This window comes from Periplaneta americana, chromosome 3, assembly GCF_040183065.1.
Source record: "Periplaneta americana isolate PAMFEO1 chromosome 3, P.americana_PAMFEO1_priV1, whole genome shotgun sequence".
In the NCBI taxonomy this organism is placed as follows: domain Eukaryota; kingdom Metazoa; phylum Arthropoda; class Insecta; order Blattodea; family Blattidae; genus Periplaneta; species Periplaneta americana.
In genome coordinates this window covers 206,832,505-206,853,667 of record NC_091119.1, presented here as the reverse complement: position 1 = coordinate 206,853,667, position 21,163 = coordinate 206,832,505, and the positions used below count along the sequence as shown (strand labels likewise).

General features: G+C 34.0%; 1 protein-coding gene across 1 annotated transcript; it reads right to left on the bottom strand.

The window, feature by feature from the left end:
* Nucleotides 1-2,602: 2,602 nt before the first annotated feature.
* Nucleotides 2,603-18,392, bottom strand: LOC138697192 (uncharacterized). Its single transcript, XM_069822759.1, has 8 exons — nt 18,230-18,392; nt 14,961-15,048; nt 11,198-11,229; nt 10,300-10,335; nt 7,618-7,753; nt 4,703-4,782; nt 3,217-3,244; nt 2,603-2,768 (listed from the first exon to the last, which is right to left on the bottom strand). The coding sequence occupies exons 1-8, from the start codon at nt 18,350-18,352 to the stop codon at nt 2,710-2,712; spliced, it is 582 nt and encodes a 193-aa protein (XP_069678860.1). The 5' UTR covers nt 18,353-18,392; the 3' UTR covers nt 2,603-2,709.
* Nucleotides 18,393-21,163: the final 2,771 nt, after the last annotated feature.

The window sequence follows — 21,163 nt, the reverse complement described above, 5'->3', positions numbered from 1 at the left end:
GTGCTAGTTTAGTAATTCGAAGGTTATGAGTTCGAGTCTTATTCAAGTTATCATTTTATTTTGTTATCTTTCGTTAGCGATAGAATCAATAATCAAGTTATCTAGAGTTCCTGGAAGAAACCACCCAGTCGACCGGGAAGTCGTCTCTTTATACAGGCAATTTCAACAATAACGATGACTATTAATTAATAAATCAATACTGTATTTTGAACTTCTTCATTTCAGTGATGTATACAAGGGGACCGTGTTAACACAGTTGCTGGAAATATGTGATTTCGGTATCAGATGTATTTGGAAAAGATTAACGTGAAAATTCGTTGGTGTTCGGGTAAAGGGTATTAAGTCAATTTTTGTGCAAATCGGGGGTTTGTTCCCCAGGTGAATACATGCGTTATATTCTACAAGTGGGTGTGCAAAAAACAAAATTGTACTAGCATGTGATGTGTTTTATTTGTGTAGAAAATTATTTGCAATAAGGTTTCAAAGTTTACCTTTTATTTATATCAGAACCATTTTGATTACTTACCTTCCTTTACCGAAACATAATGGAATTTTTAACATGTAAAATGTTGAAAAGTAAACATTTCCTTACCTCTTTTGTTGTAAAACATTTTGTTTTTGTTTTTAAGAATTGCATCAAGCAAATCATCAACTTCAATACCTTAAATCATATGTTTACTTACAAGAACAATCTGATTTTAATTAAAATGTCTCCGTTATTTATTTGTAATCTTTGAAACAACACAAAACATTGGACGATCCGTAGTTATGGAAACAGAACAGAAATCATTGAGCAGTCAGCTGCTAGTCCCAATATTTTAATTATTAGTTTTAATATATTTATTTACAGTCTTAGAAATACAACACAACGATCCGTAGTTATAATAATAATAATAATAATAATAATAATAATAATAATAATAATAGTAATAGTAAACTGCCCCCCATTGAGGATAGCCCTTACGGACTCAGTATATCCTCAAAAAAAATTATTGTACATGTGTAAACATAGATATTAAATTTTAAAGAAAGGAAATAAAGAAAAGGGCGTGAAAAATTACAATTGCTATTAATGTGGCACCATGTGATTAATCAGGATTTGGAAGGATTTTTTTTAACACAATTATCACAATGTCATCCCTCAGAGATGTTGGCAGAGCAAGCTGCCGTCGAAGTTCTTCGAAAGAAGCTGGTACAGTCCCTCGAGCACCTATGAGCAAGCCGAATACCTCACCATGAATTAAGGCATATTTCAGCTTGAAATAGTTGACTGTAGGCTCATAGATCGACTTCTTCTCAAGGTGGACCTCGGCTGACTGATGACATTCTACTTCAAAACGTATCGTGGGGTCCACAATGATGCCCTGTTTAGTGTCAGCATTGCACGCTAAAATATCTACTCGTCTCATTGACCCATTTTCAGGTAGACAGGAGATTTCTTCTTCTACTATCCAGCCCTTATTTCTTAATGCGGCAGCAATTTTGGATCTTACAAGATGATGTCTAGAGTTCCTCAAGAGCAATCCCTGTTCACAGAATCCCAAGACGTGTGCTAAAGTTTCAATCTCCGGGCAGCCATGTCTGCACCGGGTACCGTCGAGAGATCTGCCGGGAACGGAACGAACAGCTGCTAAATTTACTGTCATTTTCAGGCTAGATATCCATTCACTAGTCAAAAGTCCTTTCTTGTTAGCAATCCAACTGTTGGCGGCTGTTACTTCGCTATACATCTCAACACCTTTTCCCCGTCCTGAAAGGGTCTTCCATGATTCATATTCACGACCTCGCAATTCTTCTAGAAAATTTCGAATTGTAGTTTTAGTAAAGTCTTCGGGAAAAGAAAGGCAGAGGGAATCACATGACGATTTGAGTTCGACATCTAAGTGTCTCATCATGTTAACAGAACAGAAGCCCTCAAGCTGTCAGCTGATAGTCCTAATATTTTAATTATTAGTTTTAATATGTATTTAGTCCTTTTATGAATGTGTTGTAAAACATCATGTATTGCATACAACTAGACGTTACTGTAACATTACATCACTTGTGGCACTTACGGAATGAGCCCCGATAAATGACCCATTCGTTATATGAATAGAGTTTCTAGCCACTGGATGTATAAATAACTATAACAGGACAATAATTTGTCCTTATTTTCTCATACTTGCAACCCTACTGCTCATAGGAGATTTCAACGCATGGTTGAGATACAAACCTTGTGGATTTTACATCCGGTGACATTAAGGGGAAAGCAACGAGGTATAAATGGCGCAGGCATTACTCCTGAGTTGGAAGTAAATCAGTTATTAAAATGCTCTATTCGTTACTATCTATGTCTCTTATTAATTATTGTGTATTGGAAAGTGACGTTTTCACCTCTCTGTAATAGAAGATACATTAATATCTACTCTCTGCTACAAAGTACATCTCTTATATTTGTAATTTTAAGAGGCTGAGAGGAAGACAGGCGATAGGAAAGATTGGAAAATGCTGGGTTTGCAATGAAAGATCTGCTCTTAGGCAGAAAACTATGAAGGAAATGAACGTATCTACGTTCAATCACAAAAATTAATCTTATATATATTTCACATTATTAGAAGGGAAGTAGTTCAGTAGCTTTATTTCAGATGTTTGATGAATACAACGTACGGGATAAGACTCAAATTGTGTTGTATAGATACATTCTTACGAATATTACTTCTGTTCCACGTTTCACAGGGTGTGCTTGCACTTTTCCATCATATGTTTTCTCACTTTAGTGCAGACTTCATCTGTAAAATAAAACAACAAAATACAATAACTGTATATTCCACTTGTTATATAGAAAGCGCTACAGTATCGTATTTGGAGTCTTGCCGGAATTATGATTGTATCTGTTGAAATTATTCTGAAAAGCAATTCTTAATGAAAATTAATTAAATAATATACTGTAATATTAAAACAATACCAGAGAAATAAATTCCAAACCTAATAATGTACGCTGGGTACATTTTAGCAAACAGAAATTTTTTCGAAGTAGACAAACAGTCTATGCATATAGCTTAATAGTTGTCCTTAACTCAAACATAACTTATCCTAGATATTATTCTCAAGTGAAAAATAAGTCTAAGGCGGAATTATTAAGTGTGCTCCGAAGGTTGCAATTCTTTCGTTCAAGTCACATTTACAAGAATTTCTATGTGCTCGTGTGTGTGTAGCTAAGTTTTAAAAATATTTTACCTTTTTGCATTTCCTCCTCTGGACATATCTAAAAATAAAATTTTTGATATTAAACAGCAGAAAATTACATAATAATAATAATAATAATAATAATAATAATAATAATAATAATAATAATAATAATACTTTTTATTAGGAACCTAACGTTGAATTTTTAATTTTAACAAAATTGGAATTAGATATGATATGACAATCAATAAAGAAAAAACTAAAATTATGGCCTTCTGCGGAAAATACCCTGTGCCTACCAAATTTGTTTAGATTCAAAAATATTAGAAAGGATAAATTATTTCACATATCTCGGATACACATTATCTTTTTTCGATGAAGTAGACGTTTCATAGAAAATTTCTAAATACACCAAAACAATGGGAATAATTAACAACATTATGAAACCTTCCCTAGTACAAAGGCATACTCGAATTCGCCTTTACAAGACCTTGGCGAGACCTGTACTTTGTTACGGCAGTGAGGCATGGACATTGAGGAAGAAAGACGAAAGCAGAATAACGGCCAATGAAATGAAATTTATGAGATATACAGCGGGATATATCGAAATGGGATCACAAACGCAATGAAGATGTAATGGAAGAATTACAACTAGAACCTGTAATTAATCATGTAAAACATTATCAGAACAACTGGATAAATCATCTGCATCGCATGCATAGAGATAAAATCCCAAAAGTCATGCTCCACTATCGTCCAAACGGGAAGAGATCTCTCGGTCGTCCAAAGAAGCGCTGGATTGAAAATTCAACTGTGAGATCGTAACAGGCAATTTGGCCTAATACTTGAAGGGGAGAAGAAGAAGAAGAAGATTAGGAAAATCCCATTATACAATGGTTCTCCTTCAACTCAAACTAATCTATGCTTCCTATGTATAGTACAAAGAAGTAGTTTGACTTTAAGATGGTGTAAACAATAGTAGTACATTGCAGATACCCAGTGTTGCTTAACCTACTCTACGTAGCTTTGGTTTACAGCAAAGAAATGAAGCCAAATATAGGCTAGACCACTCTCTCAGTCATCAGTGTTCAGCATAATTAAAGCAAAGCTACGTGGCGACCCTGGGTTTATGCAATGTGTACTACATCAACTCAAAGTCATATAATTTCCTCTGCACGTACTATGCACAGAACCATGCAGTCAAGGCGTCAAGCAACGTTCTGTTTATTAAAATGGTCCACATTTTGAAAAGATCTCGACGATCTTAATGTAAATATTGAATAACAAATACACAGTGCCATTTAAAGAAACAATGTTAGTAAATCTTTTGTGTGAAACAATTTTTCATTTGGTGCTTGCGTACAAAGTTATTTATGTGGTCAAGATAAAACACCCTGTATAACTGTTGTGCTGAAGGATAAGCATGTGTCATGTGTTGGCAAGCTACCATTTCACATTTTTTCAGCTATGGTTAGAGAGCGATTCATATCCAGGCCGAGGTTCGAAAACCCGGTTTTACATTTCATGCTGTACTCACCATGTTGACGTAGGATATCAGACACCCGATGTACAGCAAGCTGGCGTTGTTGCAGTCTTCGGGATTCTCTACTTGAAATTCTGTAATAGTGCCAAAATATATCTAAATGAGAGATATGCATCTGATATTTTGTTACACACTTAAGAACTATTTTGGTAATGAAAAAAAGTACAGGGCTTTATAAATCAAGTAATAATGTCTTCCCAGTTTGGTACAGAGCTGGAGATGAAAATTAATATATTAACATTTATTCAAATGATTTTATTTGATGAAAACGAACATGAAATAATTCTCACTCTATAGCTATTAAAGGCTTTACAAGGAACTGGTCTTAGAGGAAATGCTGACAAAACAAAATATCATTTGCTTTCTCGTAAACTAAGTGGTTAATATCATGACAGTAATTAATACAGGGGCATTTGAATGGGAATATTGAGAAACCTCACATATCCATAAAAGTAAAATTTTCAGTAACGACAAAAAACCACACAGCTGCTCTTACTTAATACATTGAACCCATAAGAAATATAATTTGTGGTTAAATATAAGAACTCTGAGATTTTTAGTAGATATCATTCCTATGCGACATCTATTTTCTGAGGAAAAATATGTAAAAGCCTAAAAGCCATCGGACATGTTTTATTTCTCCTATTTTGAACATAGTATGTATTAAGCAGAATAGGCTACATTAAAATATCACATCTTTGTGCAGAACAAATGGTCACTTATTGCAAAACATTCACTGATCATCAATATATCATTTTCATGTGTAGTTATACAGTAAACTTCAGAACAGAACAATAAAATTACATTTTTATTCAGAACAAATGGGTACATATTGCAAATGCTTCACAGAACATCAATATCACATAATATTCAATCATTTCCAAGCGTAATCGAACTGTAAACTTCAGAATAGAATTCCTGTACCTCTTCGTTTTGTGCAATCTATAGAACTTTTTCAGATCATGAATCTTTTTCTTGTTGATTGGCAAACTTCCGTTATAGACTATATTATGGCTCTGAGGAATCAAAGAACGTTCTGATAACACAATTGTAATATGCGTTACAAGAGCGGTATGTTGACGTTTTCATGTTCGAGGAAAAGATTGAAAAAGCGAAACGTAGTTGAGCTTTTTTAATTTTCGAGAACATGAAAACAAACATACCGCTCGTGTATCGTACATTATTTTGTGCGTAGATCGTTTATTACATACCTGAAAGAGGAATTTCTAATTAGTTGCAATGAAATCTCCATCTTGGTTTCTGTTCAATGACGGCAACTTTGGAAAACAAATATATCTATCTTCAACATTGTTCCTATAAAATGTTTTCTGTGTTTACTATACTGCAGCAGGCCGTGATATACGTCTGTCTTTTTTTTCCCCCAGTCTATGATGAGTCTGGAAACTTGTTGATTTTTTCACGGCTTCCTTAATGTTACTTGCATTACACATGCAGTAACTTTTGTGGTGTTGTAGAGTTTACTTAATTTTTGCAAATATTTGAAAAAAAAATAATTAACAGTGCAATTTAGGTGAAATTGCAGTGGTAAGTTTCCAATTTATAATTATTACTATATTGAACGTCTTTAAAAATAATATGTTAAAAGCCTAAAGCAGTAAAATGAATATGACGCTTAAACGGTAAGAAGAGGGAAATTGTTATGTGTGTTACGTTGGGAATACTGAATGTGGTATTTCACACTTACCGCGTATTGGTTTTGTGCGGAAAGCAAGCAAATACTCACGATCTCGCACAAAAGTGTGTTCCATTATTCTATCCCTGTGTACTTATGCTTTTACAACTCCGAGATTTTCACTGGAGTAGGCCTAATGAAACTGATGGAATTCACATATTGAAAATAGTTGTTTCTGAGAACGTGGGGTCCCTGTCACATGAGTTCCCAGAGACAATGTATTCTTGGCCACCATTCTTTAAAATCCAATATTTCAGTTCTTTCTGGAACTGTAACTTGAAAATTATTTTTGAACTAGATTGGATAATGAGCTCTAAATACTATTTCAGAATATAAACCCTTTCTTTCCTTTTCAGTTTCATTTTTATTACGCCAACATTATTTGCATGTTAAAAAACCCCACAAGTCTTGCACATATGTGGTTTCTTTTCATAATGGAAGTAAGTTGAACTGAATTCTGGCATAGGGTTTGATGGAACATGTATGTCGAGTCTTTGTGTGTAGAATACTAAATGGCAGCTAACTCAGTTTCGTAAAAAAAAGTGGACATAGGGGGTTTCTCAATATTCCCATTCATTTGAAAATGTAAACGAATTCAACTAATTACGGACATTACTTACTTACTTACTTACTTACTTACTTACTTACTTACTGGCTTTTAAGGAACCCGGAGGTTCATTGCCGCCCTCACATAAGCCCGCCATTGGTCCCTATCCTTAGTAAGATTAATCCATTTTCTATCATCATATCCCACCTCCCTTAAATTCATTTTGCAACAAAAACGAGTAACATAACAGATAACAGTGCCGCCAACTCAACAAGATAATGATGCAGTGTCCCAACAATTATTGTTATCAATGGATTGGCGGCACTATTATGCGTTCTATTTTGTTGCATTTATTCACATTATTAAATCCGACGTTCTTGTTGGGAATCCTTTATGAAAAAAGCTTGTAACTAGAGATGTTTGAAACTTAGGAAGCTACGGCGCGTCCTTGCAAAGAGTAGTTGATGTGGCATGGACTGCGAATACTAAGGGATCATCAATTATTCAATCATCTTTCACTCAAACTCCATACATTCGCTAACTTACAATCAGTACGGGCAGCTAGTATTCTATATTCTACTTGTTGCTGTAAAAATGTGACAATGTGCGCAGTTTCAGAGGAGGTTTCGACATGAGCACATCAACAGTTCCCGTCCTGGCTAAACTCACCTTCACTAGTTGGGTTTGCGAATCTCGCGCATTGGACGGCGCGCTTTAGCAGTAGTTCCCTCTGCTCTTTGTTCCCATAATTCTTTCTGAGAAAGACTTTCACCTTTTCTGGATCGACAAAGCCAGCGGCATTAGCCTGCAAATAAAGGAAAGAACTTACAGGCAGACGGGTGCCACACATGTAAACACCGCAGACTCTTTGCTAAATTTCTATCACTGGCTAGGCGTGTCATTCCTCAGGCTCACTTTGTTGCATTACGTGATTATCGTCACTCCAGTTACTGTAGAACTTTGCACTGCTTTGTTTAATTGTTGCTGTTTTGAAAGATAAGGACACGGAATTGTTTAATTGTTGCAGTTTTGAAACATAAGGACACGGAATTGTTTAATTGTTGCAGTTTTGAAAGATAAGGACACGGAATTGTTTAATTGTTGCAGTTTTGAAAGATAAGGACACGGAATTGTTTAATTGTTGCAGTTTTGAAACATAAGGACACGGAATTGTTTAATTGTTGCAGTTTTGAAAGATAAGGACACGGAATTGTTTAATTGTTGCAGTTTTGAAACATAAGGACACGGAATTGTTTAATTGTTGCAGTTTTGAAAGATAAGGACACGGAATTGTTTAATTGTTGCAGTTTTGAAACATAAGGACACGGAATTGTTTAATTGTTGCAGTTTTGAAAGATAAGGACACGGAATTGTTTAATTGTTGCAGTTTTGAAATATAAGGACACGGAATTGTTTAATTGTTGCAGTTTTGAAAGATAAGGACACGGAATTGTTTAATTGTTGCAGTTTTGAAAGATAAGGACACGGAATTGTTTAATTGTTGCAGTTTTGAAAGATAAGGACACGGAATTGTTTAATTGTTGCAGTTTTGAAACATAAGGACACGGAATTGTTTAATTGTTGCAGTTTTGAAAGATAAGGACACGGAATTGTTTAATTGTTGCAGTTTTGAAGGCATAATGGTACGGCATTGTTAAATTGTTGATGTTTTGAAAGCATATCGGCACGGTATTATTTGATTGTTGCAGTTTAGAATGCATGTCGGTACGGCATTGTTTAATTGTTGCTGGTTTGAAAGCATATCTGCACGGTATTATTCGATTGTTGCAGTTTAGAATGCATAATGGTACGGCATTGTTAAATTGTTGCTGTTTTGAAAGCATGACGGTACGGGATTGTTTAATTGTTGCTGTTTAGAAAGCATGAAGGGACGGTATTGTTTAATTGTTGCATTTTTGAAATCATAACGACACGGCATTGTTTGATTGCTGTAGGTTTGGCTTTCCCATTACACGAACATTGCGATCCTGCTCTTTCGCGGACAGACATTTTCTGTCTTTATATATTATTATATTTCTTCTGAACTGTTCGCCAGATGTTGATCATATTTGTATACAAGAGATTATCCCTGTAGAATGTGCATTGCATAATGAAGAGATGGTACAATATCACATTTTCCACACAGTTTAATATTTTCGTAAGTCAATTAATATTTTATTGTATTAGAGTACTTTATTTCTTCTAATCTTTGTATACTTTATTCTAATCGTGTAGTAGTCAATTAAATTTCACTCGAGTTTTCTTTTTCTGTAGGTAAATCAAAATCTCTAGTGAGATTATTGTAGATAAGTTGATCGTAGTGCATGTAATATCTTAAGTTTCCGTTGCCATTTTATCAAAATACGTGTACCGTCGGTCCGTCGGTCCGTCGGTCGGTCGGAAGATGGAGAATGGGTGGCATGGAGTGCCTCATTGTCAAAGGATTATCTACTCCAGTCTGTGGAGCAAATACATTTTTTCAATATTTTGAGAGGTAGTATTATTCGTCAAAACAAGACAAAACCGTTTAATATGAGTCCTGATATTAATATCTTTCAACATATCAGTACTTGTCTATCAACATCATTTTCTTATTTTATTTTATTGGGTTATTTTACGACGCTGTATCAACATCTAGGTTATTTAGCCTCTGAATGAAATGAAGGTGATAATCCCTGTGAAGTGAGTCCGGGGTCCAGCACCGAAAGTTACCCAGCATTTGCTCGTATTGGGTAGAGGGAAAACCCCGGAAAAAACAACCAGATAACTTGCCCCGACCGGGATTCGAACGCGGGCCACCTGGTTTCGCGGTCAGACGCGCTGACCGTTACTCCACAGGTGTGGACTCTATCAACATCATAGGAGATGGTGTGATTTCCATTCGTTGTAACTCACCCTTCTGCCCTACGTCATAGGATATCATATCTTGTTACTCTTTTGTTTACTACATTTGCAACACATTACTGTATACCCAATAAGAATCAAGCAAAGAGCTCACATTAGAAGATATGCAGTTCTTACAATATCAATTTAAAATATTGTTAGTACTAACAAGTAATATCCGCAACATGATAACATAACTGAATTGTTGCGGAACTTATAAAATTTTACTGAGAAAATATGTGCCAACAACATAACACTGATTACTTCACTTGTACCCCGTGTTACCCTGAGTGCGTGCGGTTCCGGGGTATTTCCCAATAAATCCTTCCTCTATGAGGCATTACCTGTATCATGGACTCGAAATTACAGGAGAATCAGAGACACTGCTTCATCTGCCGCTAAATTTCAACTTAATGTGGTTTGATTAATGCTGGATTTATTTTCCATGCTTGTGTTGTTATTACTCACCATTCTGGTTCGTTGGAAATTGCATAACATGATACACTGAAAAAGAAACAGCGATGTTACTTAAGTCGGTCATAATGCTAAACACAATAGTTAACACACAAACATAATAAATTAGAATACCCAGTAATTAAAATTTGTAATAGTTTTATATGAAACATTTCATAGCGTGTTTTGGAAGCCATTGATTAAATTCCCAATATGCTCAGTCAATTTAAGAGAGCAGTGTATTATGGTGATAAATGATTGAAGGAATTTTAGTTTTGTCTTCTAATGTGAAGAAATTTGATACGAACAAATGTAACATTTTAAAATTCCTTTGCAGAACGAAAACTTACATTTCTCCGGATAAAATTAGTGCACATTTAAAGGACGAAACTGAAATTCTTTCAATCATTTATTACAATAATACACTGCTCTCTTAAATTGACTGAGCATATTGGGAATTAAAACAGTTTTATTACTTTCCCAAAACACGCTATGGAATTCTTCATATGAAACAATTTTTGCCTCGAAAAGGAAGCAAAAACGAGCAAAATTTTCTTAAACCTTCTCGTTTGGAATATCTCAAAGTTTAACCTCCTGAAATTATTGACATTACTTACGGCTCACCCTATATATTGCGCGGGGCATCCCTATAAATTGGACGTTTAATTAAATGTGAATACTTATTGAATACTACATTGAGAAGAGGACTTGAGTCACTTGTGAATAATGCTTAATCAAAAATTGTAGTCTAATATAATAGTTCCGGTTATAAAAAACCATGATATTAAATAGAACCATCTTTGAAATAAATGCTATTTTAAAGAGTTTTTCATATGAATTCATTTTTGAAATTACAACCGGAGTGTCTTAGCATAGTTCTATGAAGAAAATATTAAAGCTGATATTTACTTACTTCCATAGGATTTCCTATTTGGGATCGACTTCCTGAAAATAATGACACAAAAATTGTTTAAAATTGAAATAAAAAGCATCAAAAACTTTTTCCTTGCATTTTTAACTATGCCCTGATTGTACTTATGCAGTGTAAAATATTACCATGGCAACTAAAAGCAAAGCCTGCATGATATAGTAAAAAAAAACAAGATACGATAGATTACAGCGATGCCCAACCCTTTCTCATAAGAGTTAATGACGTCACAGCGTGGCTTTACCCCACCTCCTTCGTTTGGAGGCATGACCGTGGATGAACCACTTCCCCTACTTTTATTCACTCAGGGGCGGCTGACTGTAATGGCAGGTTCCAAGGCAACCAAACATACCATTTTCCAGAAAGATTGGGAGGAAGAATATTTTTGTGTTGCAGAGGAAACGACGGTCAAGTGTCTTATTTGCAAAACTCATTTATCGTGGGTTTCACGATATAATATTAAACGGCACATCGAAAAATACCATCATACTGTTTATGGCAAACATATTCTATCAGGTAAGCAATCATTGACATCACTTGCTATTACAGTTTGAATATATTTGCTGAGTTTTAAGTTGACTATCTAATTAATAAATTTCACTTGCAGGTGAAGCAAGATTACAGAAACTAAACAATATGAAAGCACCAACTCCTGACGGCTTTAGTACTGGCAATGTTGTTAGAGTTTCTTATAGAATTGCTGAACACATTGCAAAGAATATGAAGTCTTTTAACGAAGGGGAGTTCATAAAAGATTGTTTAATTATAGCAGCCGAAGAAGTTTGTCCTAATTTAATACCCGCTTTTCAGTTACAAAGTCTGTCTCGAAATACCGTGACAAGACGTGTGGAAGAATTGGGATGTGATATAGAGAGACAGTTACAGGACAAAATAAAATCATTAACATGTTTTTCTCTAGCGTTGGATGAAAGCACGGACAGAAATAATGAAGCTCAATTGGCTGTGTTTTTGAGGGGGGTTACTAGTGAATTTAGCATTATTGAAGAGCTTCTATACGTAGTTTCTCTTAAAACACACACGTGTGGTGAAGATATTTTCAATGCTATGCGAGATGTTGGTTGCAGATTAGAACTTCCTTGGGCAAAACTAGTTAGTGTTGCGACCAATGGGGCCCCGTCGATGAAAGGGGATGAAAATGGTTTTATTGGCAGACTAAGGAAGTTTCTAAGGAATATGGATATGCCCTCTGATTTTTTGTCTATACACTGCATAATTCATAGGGAGGCTTTATGTGCAAAATCAGTTGCTTTAAATAATGTTATGTCCGTTGTTGTGAACTGCGTGAATTTTATTAAATCAAGCTCCCTTCGCAATAGACAATTTAAAGAGTTGCTAGAAGAGCTAGGATCTCATTATGAAAATGTGCCATATTATTGTCATGTCAGGTGGCTCAGTCGAGGTGCCTGTTAAGACGTTTCTTCCAGCTACGATGTGAGATGAATAACTTGATGAAAAAACAAGTAAGCATAAAAATGTAAAATACTCATATTTAGTATCCATTATAACGTACCCCTAAAATATAACTGGTTTGTTATAATTTATAATATTTATTATTTGTAGGGCCATGAAGTTCCAGAACTAACTCAAGAAGAATGGCTGTGTGACCTGGCTTTTTCGACCGATCTATTTCATCACCTTGATATCCTAAATATGAGTTTGCAGGGGAAAGATAAAAACGTAATTAGTTTATCTGACGCAGTGAATACATTTATGACAAAATTAACACTATGGCAAAGTCAACTGGAAACTGGCGACTTATATCATTTTCATTCCTTGGAATCAATTTTTACAATAAATGTCACTCTGTTAGAAAAATATGTAACAATTATAAAGGAACTATATGACACTTTCGAGTCCAAATTTCGAGACTTGAAAACAATAGAGGCGAAAATTAGTCTTTTTAACAACCCGTTCAATTTTGCTTGCAAAGATGCTCAGCATGATCTGCAAATGGAACTAGTTGCTTTGCAGAATTCTACAGCCACGAAATGGTCTCAGAAAGAAGGTTGGGATTTGTTTAAATTTTTAACCAGGGAAACATTTCCCAGATTGCGAATGTTTGCTGCGAATTTAATGACAGTCTTTGGTTCTACATATATCTGCGAGCAGATGTTCTCGAGAATGAATCAAATAAAAAGCCAATCTCGTAATAGAGTAGGGCACGAACATTTGGTCCACCTTTTAAGGCTCTGTTGTTCATCCTTTGCGGCAAACATTGACGAACTGGTTGGAAGTAAACAGTGCCAACAAAGCCACTAACAGAAAAGGTGTTCAAGATGCTTATTTGATTTTCTTTCCATCACAAAATAATGACATTGAAATTAACTGAAGCCGCCACTGTAATAAGAGAAGTTTGTGACGTCATGAGTACATGAATGCGTAGTAGCTTCGTAAAGAGAGGGTGGAGGTAAATCCGTCGACTCCTCTTGCGGTTAAGGTTGGGCATCGCTGCCGGATAGAATGTAAGGACATAGTAATATAAGTTACAAGAGCGGTATGTTGATGTTTTCATGTTCGAGGAAAAGATTGAAAAAGCGAAATGTAGTTGAGCTTTTTTAATTTCCGAGAACATGAAAACAAACATACCGCTCGTGTATCGTACATTATTTTGTGCGAAGATCGTTTATTACATACCTGAAAGAGAAATTTCTAATTAGTTGCAATGAAATCTCCATCTTCGTTTCTGTTCAATGATGGCAACTTTGGAAAACAAATATATCTATCTTCAACATTGTTCCTATAAAATGTTTTCTGTGTTTACTATACTCCAGCAGGCCGTGATATACGTCTGTCTTTTTTTTTCCCCCAGTCTATGATGAGTCTGCAATCTTGTTGATTTTTTCACGGCTTCCTTAATGTTACTTGCATCACGAATACAGTAACTTTAGTGGAGTTGTAGAGTTTACTTAATTTTTGCAAATGTTTAAAAACAATAATTAACAGTGCAATTTAGGTTAAATTGCAGTGGTAAGTTTCCAATTTATAATTATTACTATATTGAACGTCTCTAAAAATAATATGTTAAAAGCCTAAAGCAGTCAAATCAATATGTCACTTAAGCGATAAGAAGAGGGAAATTGTTATGTGTGTTAGGTTGGGAATACTGAATGTGGTATTTCATACTTACAGCGTATTGGTTTTGTGCGGAAAGCAAGCAAATACGCACGATCTCGCACAAAAGTTTTTGATGTCCCTGTACCTTTCGTACAAAACACAAGTCGTTTTTTCATGCGACAATATATTAATATCCTTCATTTCCTCGGAAACATTTTTTATAAATTGTAAGATGGAGTAAATGACTGACTGGCATGATGTAATATGCAGACATATTTTTTATGCATTTATGGAGTGGTGGTGATGGGAACACAAAATTACTCGAATAGAGACGCCATAGAAGCAATGACGTCTATAAAATATTTTTGAGCTCCAAAATTCGATCAACTGCATTATCAACCCGAATCTATAAAGTTACTTCTTCATATCTAGATTCCTCTTTAAGAAACCACTTGGCACCTCCTTTCGAATTCCTCTTAAATTCAATATAGGCTATCTAATACGCTCAATCTTGTCAGTTCTGCCCTATCTTAAGACGTCGTATTGGAAACTGACTAGCGTTCTCAGCTGTAGTTCGTAGCGTCGAACCTGAGTCTTGCACATTGCAGGCACTAAGCCCCTATTTACATTAAAATGCTTAAATTCTTTGTACTGAATTAGAGTATTGTCTTACCAGATTCATTTCCTTCGCACTGTTTTGTGTGGTTTTGTCTCAGTAGGGCGAAGAAATCCGTAAAAGGCTTGACCTCATCGCAGCATGTCTGTGAATAGAAAATTGGCTTACTTGACGTATTGTATTGTATTGTATTTATTAACATTCCATGGTATTCGTACATTGCTTTACAGCTAGAATGTGGAACAAGTCAAAAAACTTAATACTATTATAAAATCTTAATTTATAGTCACAGTCTAGATGAAATATATACAGACGAGATTTACAATATAGTCTACTAGTACAACACAAAGTTTTAGTATCAATTTCATGAAGTGTTATTGAATGTCATGAATTCACCTACAGAATAGAAGGCGTGAGAAATTAGGTACTTCTTTAATTTGGCCCTAAATAATTTTATGTTTTGAGTTTCATTTCTTATATCGATAGGGAGGCTATTAAACATTTTTGTGCGAGATCGTGCGTATTTGCTTGTTTTCCGCACAAAACCAATCCGCGGAAAGTCTAAAATTCCACATTCAGTATTCCCAACCTAACACACATAACAATTTCCCTCTTCTTATCGCTTAAGTGACATATTGATTTGACTGCTTTAGGCTTTTAACATATTATTTTTAGAGACGTTCAATATAGTAATAATTATAAATTGGAAACTTACCACTGCAATTTCACCTAAATTGCACTGTTAATTATTGTTTTTAAACATTTGCAAAAATTAAGTAAACTCTACAACTCCACTAAAGTTACTGTATTCGTGATGCAAGTAACATTAAGGAAGCCGTGAAAAAATCAACAAGATTCCAGACTCATCATAGACTGGGGTAAAAAAAAAGACAGACGTATATCACGGCCTGCTGGAGTATAGTAAACACAGAAAACATTTTAAAGCAACAATGTTGAAGATAGATATTTTTGTTTTGCAAATTTGCCGTCATTGAACAGAAACCAAGATGGAGATTTCATTGCAACTAATTAGAAATTTCTGTTTCAGGTATGTAATAAACGATCTTCGCACAAAATAATGTACGATACACGAGCGGTATGTTTTCTTTAAATTCTCGGAAATTAAAAAAGCTCAACTACGTTTCGCTTTTTCAAACTTTTCTCGAACATGAAAACTTCAACATACCGCTCCTGTAACGCATATTACTTTTACTGCCATATAACGCACTCCTTTTTGATAGCACGATAGACTTGCCGATGGAGTATGAAAGTCATTCTTTGACGTGTATTTATGCTATGAACTGTTGAATTAGTTACAAAGTTTTCACGATTACATACGAGGAAGACTATTAATGAAAAGATATACTGACAAACCATGGGCATTATTTGTAGTTTTTTTAAAATAGTCCTACACGATTGCCTAGATTTGGCACCTACTATTATTCTAATTACTCTTTTTTGTAATAGAAATATATTGTTACTATCTGTGGAATTTCCCCAAAATATTATTCCAAAACTCATTACCGAGTGGAAGTATGCAAAGTATATTGTTTTTAAGGTACTGATATTTACTGTCTTTTGCATAGATCTAATAACAAAACAAGCTGAATTTAGTTTATGGGTAATTTCTTTAATATGATTTTTTCAATTTAACACATTATCGATTTTTAAGCCAATAAATTTGGTTGTTGTTGTTTCTAATAGGGATCTATTATAATTATTGCGCTAGAAATTTGCGACGTTGAATTTGGACAGGATTTAAATTCAATTATGTTAGTTTTGTTACAATTTAATACCAATTTATTGACTGAGAACCAGTCACATATTTTGAAGAGAATTTCCTCTGTTGAAGATTGGAATGTATGCAGCATTCTGGGTTATTTCAACTTAGAGACTGGAAAAGAATAACCACTCTGCTAATAAACTTTCGTCAAGAGCACTCAAGATAAAGAAATGATGCTGAATTGTAATCGATTAATATATTATTATTATTACAAAGTAAAAATTGAAGTTGAAACTATTAGTCTTACTACTGCGATATGTTGTTTTGGAAACAAAAAGGCATATGAATTTTCTCAGTCCGTATAATCACTCGATGGTTATAGTGTGACTGCGATACGTTGCCTAGTAACAGGAGCATATCTAGGATTGCACTCACTAATTTTATTATTTCATTGCTCACATAAAAAGTACTGGCGGTGGGTGATTTCCTTTAGGAGATTTATGTATTTTCAAGCTTACATACGATACACGCTTCGTAACTCAGACGGAACAATCATATTTCAGAAATCGTCAATTGAATACCCACCCGCAATAAGGATATATGGTACATTATTTCCCTATTTACTTAGACCCTTATTCCGGGGGTATTACACTAAAAAAACGAAACACCTGATCACATGAAAACCCAACTCTATAAAGAATTTCTTCTAATTTTACTTAATTTTGTAAAATATGACATTCATATTTTCGCTATTTTTGTATTGAATAAAAACTATTTCTTGTTATAATATTGAAGATGGTCGACTTAATAGTATATTACGACACAAGGTTGGGAAGTGCTTTGTACATAATTGAGGAAAAAGGTTTTTTCAAAATTGTAAATATAATATATTTTGCATTGAAAATTTAGAGCAATATTATTCCAAAACCTTCGCACAACTGCAATGTAATGGTAACTAAGCAACAATAAGTGTACTGTAATGAATCTGTTTGTGTATTTTTATGTTATGAAGAATGGTTTCCTTAGCAACAAGTTTCTAAATGGAACTTCTAAATTTCAAGACCTTACAACAATATATGTAAATACAAGAAAAAACACGATCGTGCGAAAATAATAGACCTATTACTATGTATTTACTACGCTTTAATTTTCATTTTTTTCATCTAAATCTTCTATTTATCTCTTTCCTTATTTTTTATATTTATTTTTTTAATTACAGGCAATTATTTCGTACTCTCTTGCAATTGGGGTTTTGCCTTATTATAAATAAGTAAATAAGTACATAAGTAAAATGGTAAATAGATAAATAGATGAATGAATAATTGAATGAATAGATAAATAGATGAATGAATAATTGAATGAATAGATAAATAAATAAATAAATAAATAAATATATAAATAAATAAATAATTAAATAAGTAAGTAAATAAATAAATAAATAATTAAATAATTAATAAATTCACGCTACGAATCAATGAGTTGTCCTTTTTCCATCTGTGGTTATTTGAAGCACCTAGGTGATATCAGATCAGTTGGGGTAGAAACGTGAACGAATCCTCATGAACACATGAGACGGGTGAGAATGATGTGTTGTAATACGTACACTGAAAGTAATTTTTGGACACCAGATTTCTCTCGTTATCCTGTGAAGAACTTCTTCTTTCGCTTCGTATGTATGACAGGACGTCATAAGCAAAAGAGCTAGGAATGCCCTTCGACTGAACATTGCGGGCTTTACTGTAGATCCAATACTGCTCCCTGTATGTTTATACACCTTACTGAATGCTTCCTGCTAATGTACGAACTTTGTGAATTCCACTAATGATAGGAAATGTGTTTGCTTAATGGACGCCACCTGCCCTTCATGAAGATTGAATTACCAGCAAATGTGGTGTGAGTTCATCGAAGTGAGAAATTGAGTCGGAAATTGCATTATTATTATTATTATTATTATTATTATTATTATTATTATTATTATTATTATTATCATCATTATTAATGCTAATGAACTAATGATAGTAGTAGTCTGTATGGAAGAAACGCAACTCTACACAATATATCATTGTTATGTTATAACAAAACACGTTATGAGGAACACGTTATGAGGAACACGTTATGAGGAACACGTTATTATCTCCAGACGATGTGTTCGCCGCTATCTTCACATGTTCTTCGCTTTCCTTAAAAATTGTTTTGAGTAAAATATTGTAACTAATGTGTAAAATCTGAAAGTTAGAATTTATAAAACAGTTATAGGCTATTACCGTTTGTTATGTGTGGTTGTGATACTTGGACTCTCACTTTGAGAGAAGAACAGAGATTAAGGATGTTTCAGAATAAGGTTCTCAGGAAAATATTTAGGGCTAAGAGGGATGACATTACATGAGAATGGAGAAAGTTACACAACACAGAACTGCACGCATTGTATTCTTCACCTGACATAATTAGGAACATTAAATCCAGTCGTTTGAGATGGGCAGGGAATGTAGCACGTATGGGCGAATCCAGAAATGCATATAGAGTGTTAGTTGGGAGGCCGGAGGGAAAAAGACCTTTGGGGAGGCCGAGACATAGATGGGGGAATAATATTCAAATGGATTTGGGGGAGGGATATGATGATAGAGACTGGATTAATATTGCCCAGGATAGGGACTGATGGCGGGCTTATGTGAGAACGGCAATGAACCTTCGGGTTCCTTAAAAGCCATATGTAAGTAAGTAAGTAACTAATGATATGGCCCGAGTTTCTAATTCAGTACTGAACGGAAGTGGATGCTGTAAATGCGGTAGTTACTTCCAAATGACTTTTAAGAAACCCGGAAGTTCATTGCCGCCCTCACATAAGCCCGCCATCGGTCCCTATCCTAAGCAAGATTAATCCAGTAATAATAATAATAATAATAATAATAATAATAATAATAATAATAATAATAATAATAATAACAATGACTTGCTTATTTACCACATCTCATCTTTACGTTTCGAGGTTTTTCCTAAATGGTTCAATAAATTATGAAATGGTATATTATGGACCTTCAGCATACGAGTATTACTGTGTGTTGGACTAGTATGACCTAATATTAAAATGTATTTTGTCTGACAACATGAAATTCATTACTTTAACTAAACAGTTTACGATTCACAAGACCTAACCTAAAAATGTATTTAATTTGATCACGTGAAATGATGAGTATGAATTCCGGAAACAGAATACCACTTTGAAATGTATAGACTATTAAAATACTTACAAGCACTTTCTTTTTGAAGAAGTCGCTACCATGCTATTTCCTCTCTTGGATATTTTAATGAAAGTCTAAACAGGAAAGAAATTAATTAAAATGTGAAATATGTTTCTGTCCATTAGCCACGTGCACGTTTCGTACCAAACAGATCTATAAACTATATCTTATTTAATGACGCTTACCTGAAGATAGTGTTGAATTGGAATTACAGCGCTACACAACTGAATTATGTATTGATATTAATATTACTACCTGTATTACTAATTAATTATTAATTCACAAGCCTAGCTACTTGCATTTTCATCCGTTTCCTTGACTGCAAACCGAAATTATTGTTGCCAACATAACAGTTAAAAATAACTATCAGTTGTAGTATTTGTCAGTACCCGAAATTCGAAAAGAAGTTGATAGAAGAAAATTCAACCTGAGAACTAGAAAATAACTATCTCATAATTTTAGTATGTAAAAGTGAGATAGAGAAATTACAGAATATGATGATAATAATAATAATAATAATAATAATAATAATAATAATAATAATAATGGCTTTATTTAACCAGGCAGAGTTAAGGCCGTAAGGCCTTCTCTTACACTCAACCAGGATTAAAACTTGCTTACATAGTTGAACATACAACTGGATCGGAATTAAGTAATTACATACTGATACAATTTAGGTACATAATGAGATCAAAAGAGGTAGTTACATAAAATTTACCTCATAAAATAAAAATAAACATAGTGGAATACATATTAATGTTGTTAGAATCAAATACGAATCACATAAAACAGAAGCCGATAATTCAATAAAAAAAAAAGAAAAAAAATGTACACAGTAAAAATAAAAATAGACACATTAGTATACATATTAGTATTAGATTACAATTAAGTAGGATTTACATAATTAAACCAGCAACCGACAATTGAATAAAATTTACACAAAAAATAGATTAATAATAAAAAACAACAACACAGTGGGATACATATTGGCGTTAAGTGATAAATAAACACGATTTAGATAATAAAAATAAGAAACAAAAAAAAATAAAAATAAATACATTGGAACACATTCCATTAAATATTTGCAACGCATTAGGTCTGGCAACTCATCATAATATATTTTTCTAATTTACATTTAAAGGAAATTAAAGTTCGGCAGCCCTTGACTTCAGGCGCCAGAGAATTCCAGTGACGAGAAGTAGCAACAATGAAAGATGAAGAATAAAGAGATGATGTGTGCAGTGGTATTTCTAGCGTGTTATATTGTGACCGAGTATTTAAGTTATGATACCGAGAAA

Coding starts and splice junctions, on each gene's coding strand:
- LOC138697192 (XM_069822759.1), bottom strand. CDS start 18,352: ATGTTCAGTCGAAGGGCATTCCTAGCTCTTTTGCTTATGACGTCCTGT. Junction 15,049..18,229: donor GTCCAAAAATTACTTTCAGT/GTACGTATTACA, acceptor TTCTATTCACAG/ACATGCTGCGATGAGGTCAA. Junction 3,245..4,702: donor TGATATCCTACGTCAACATG/GTGAGTACAGCA, acceptor TTTTATTTTTAG/ATATGTCCAGAGGAGGAAAT.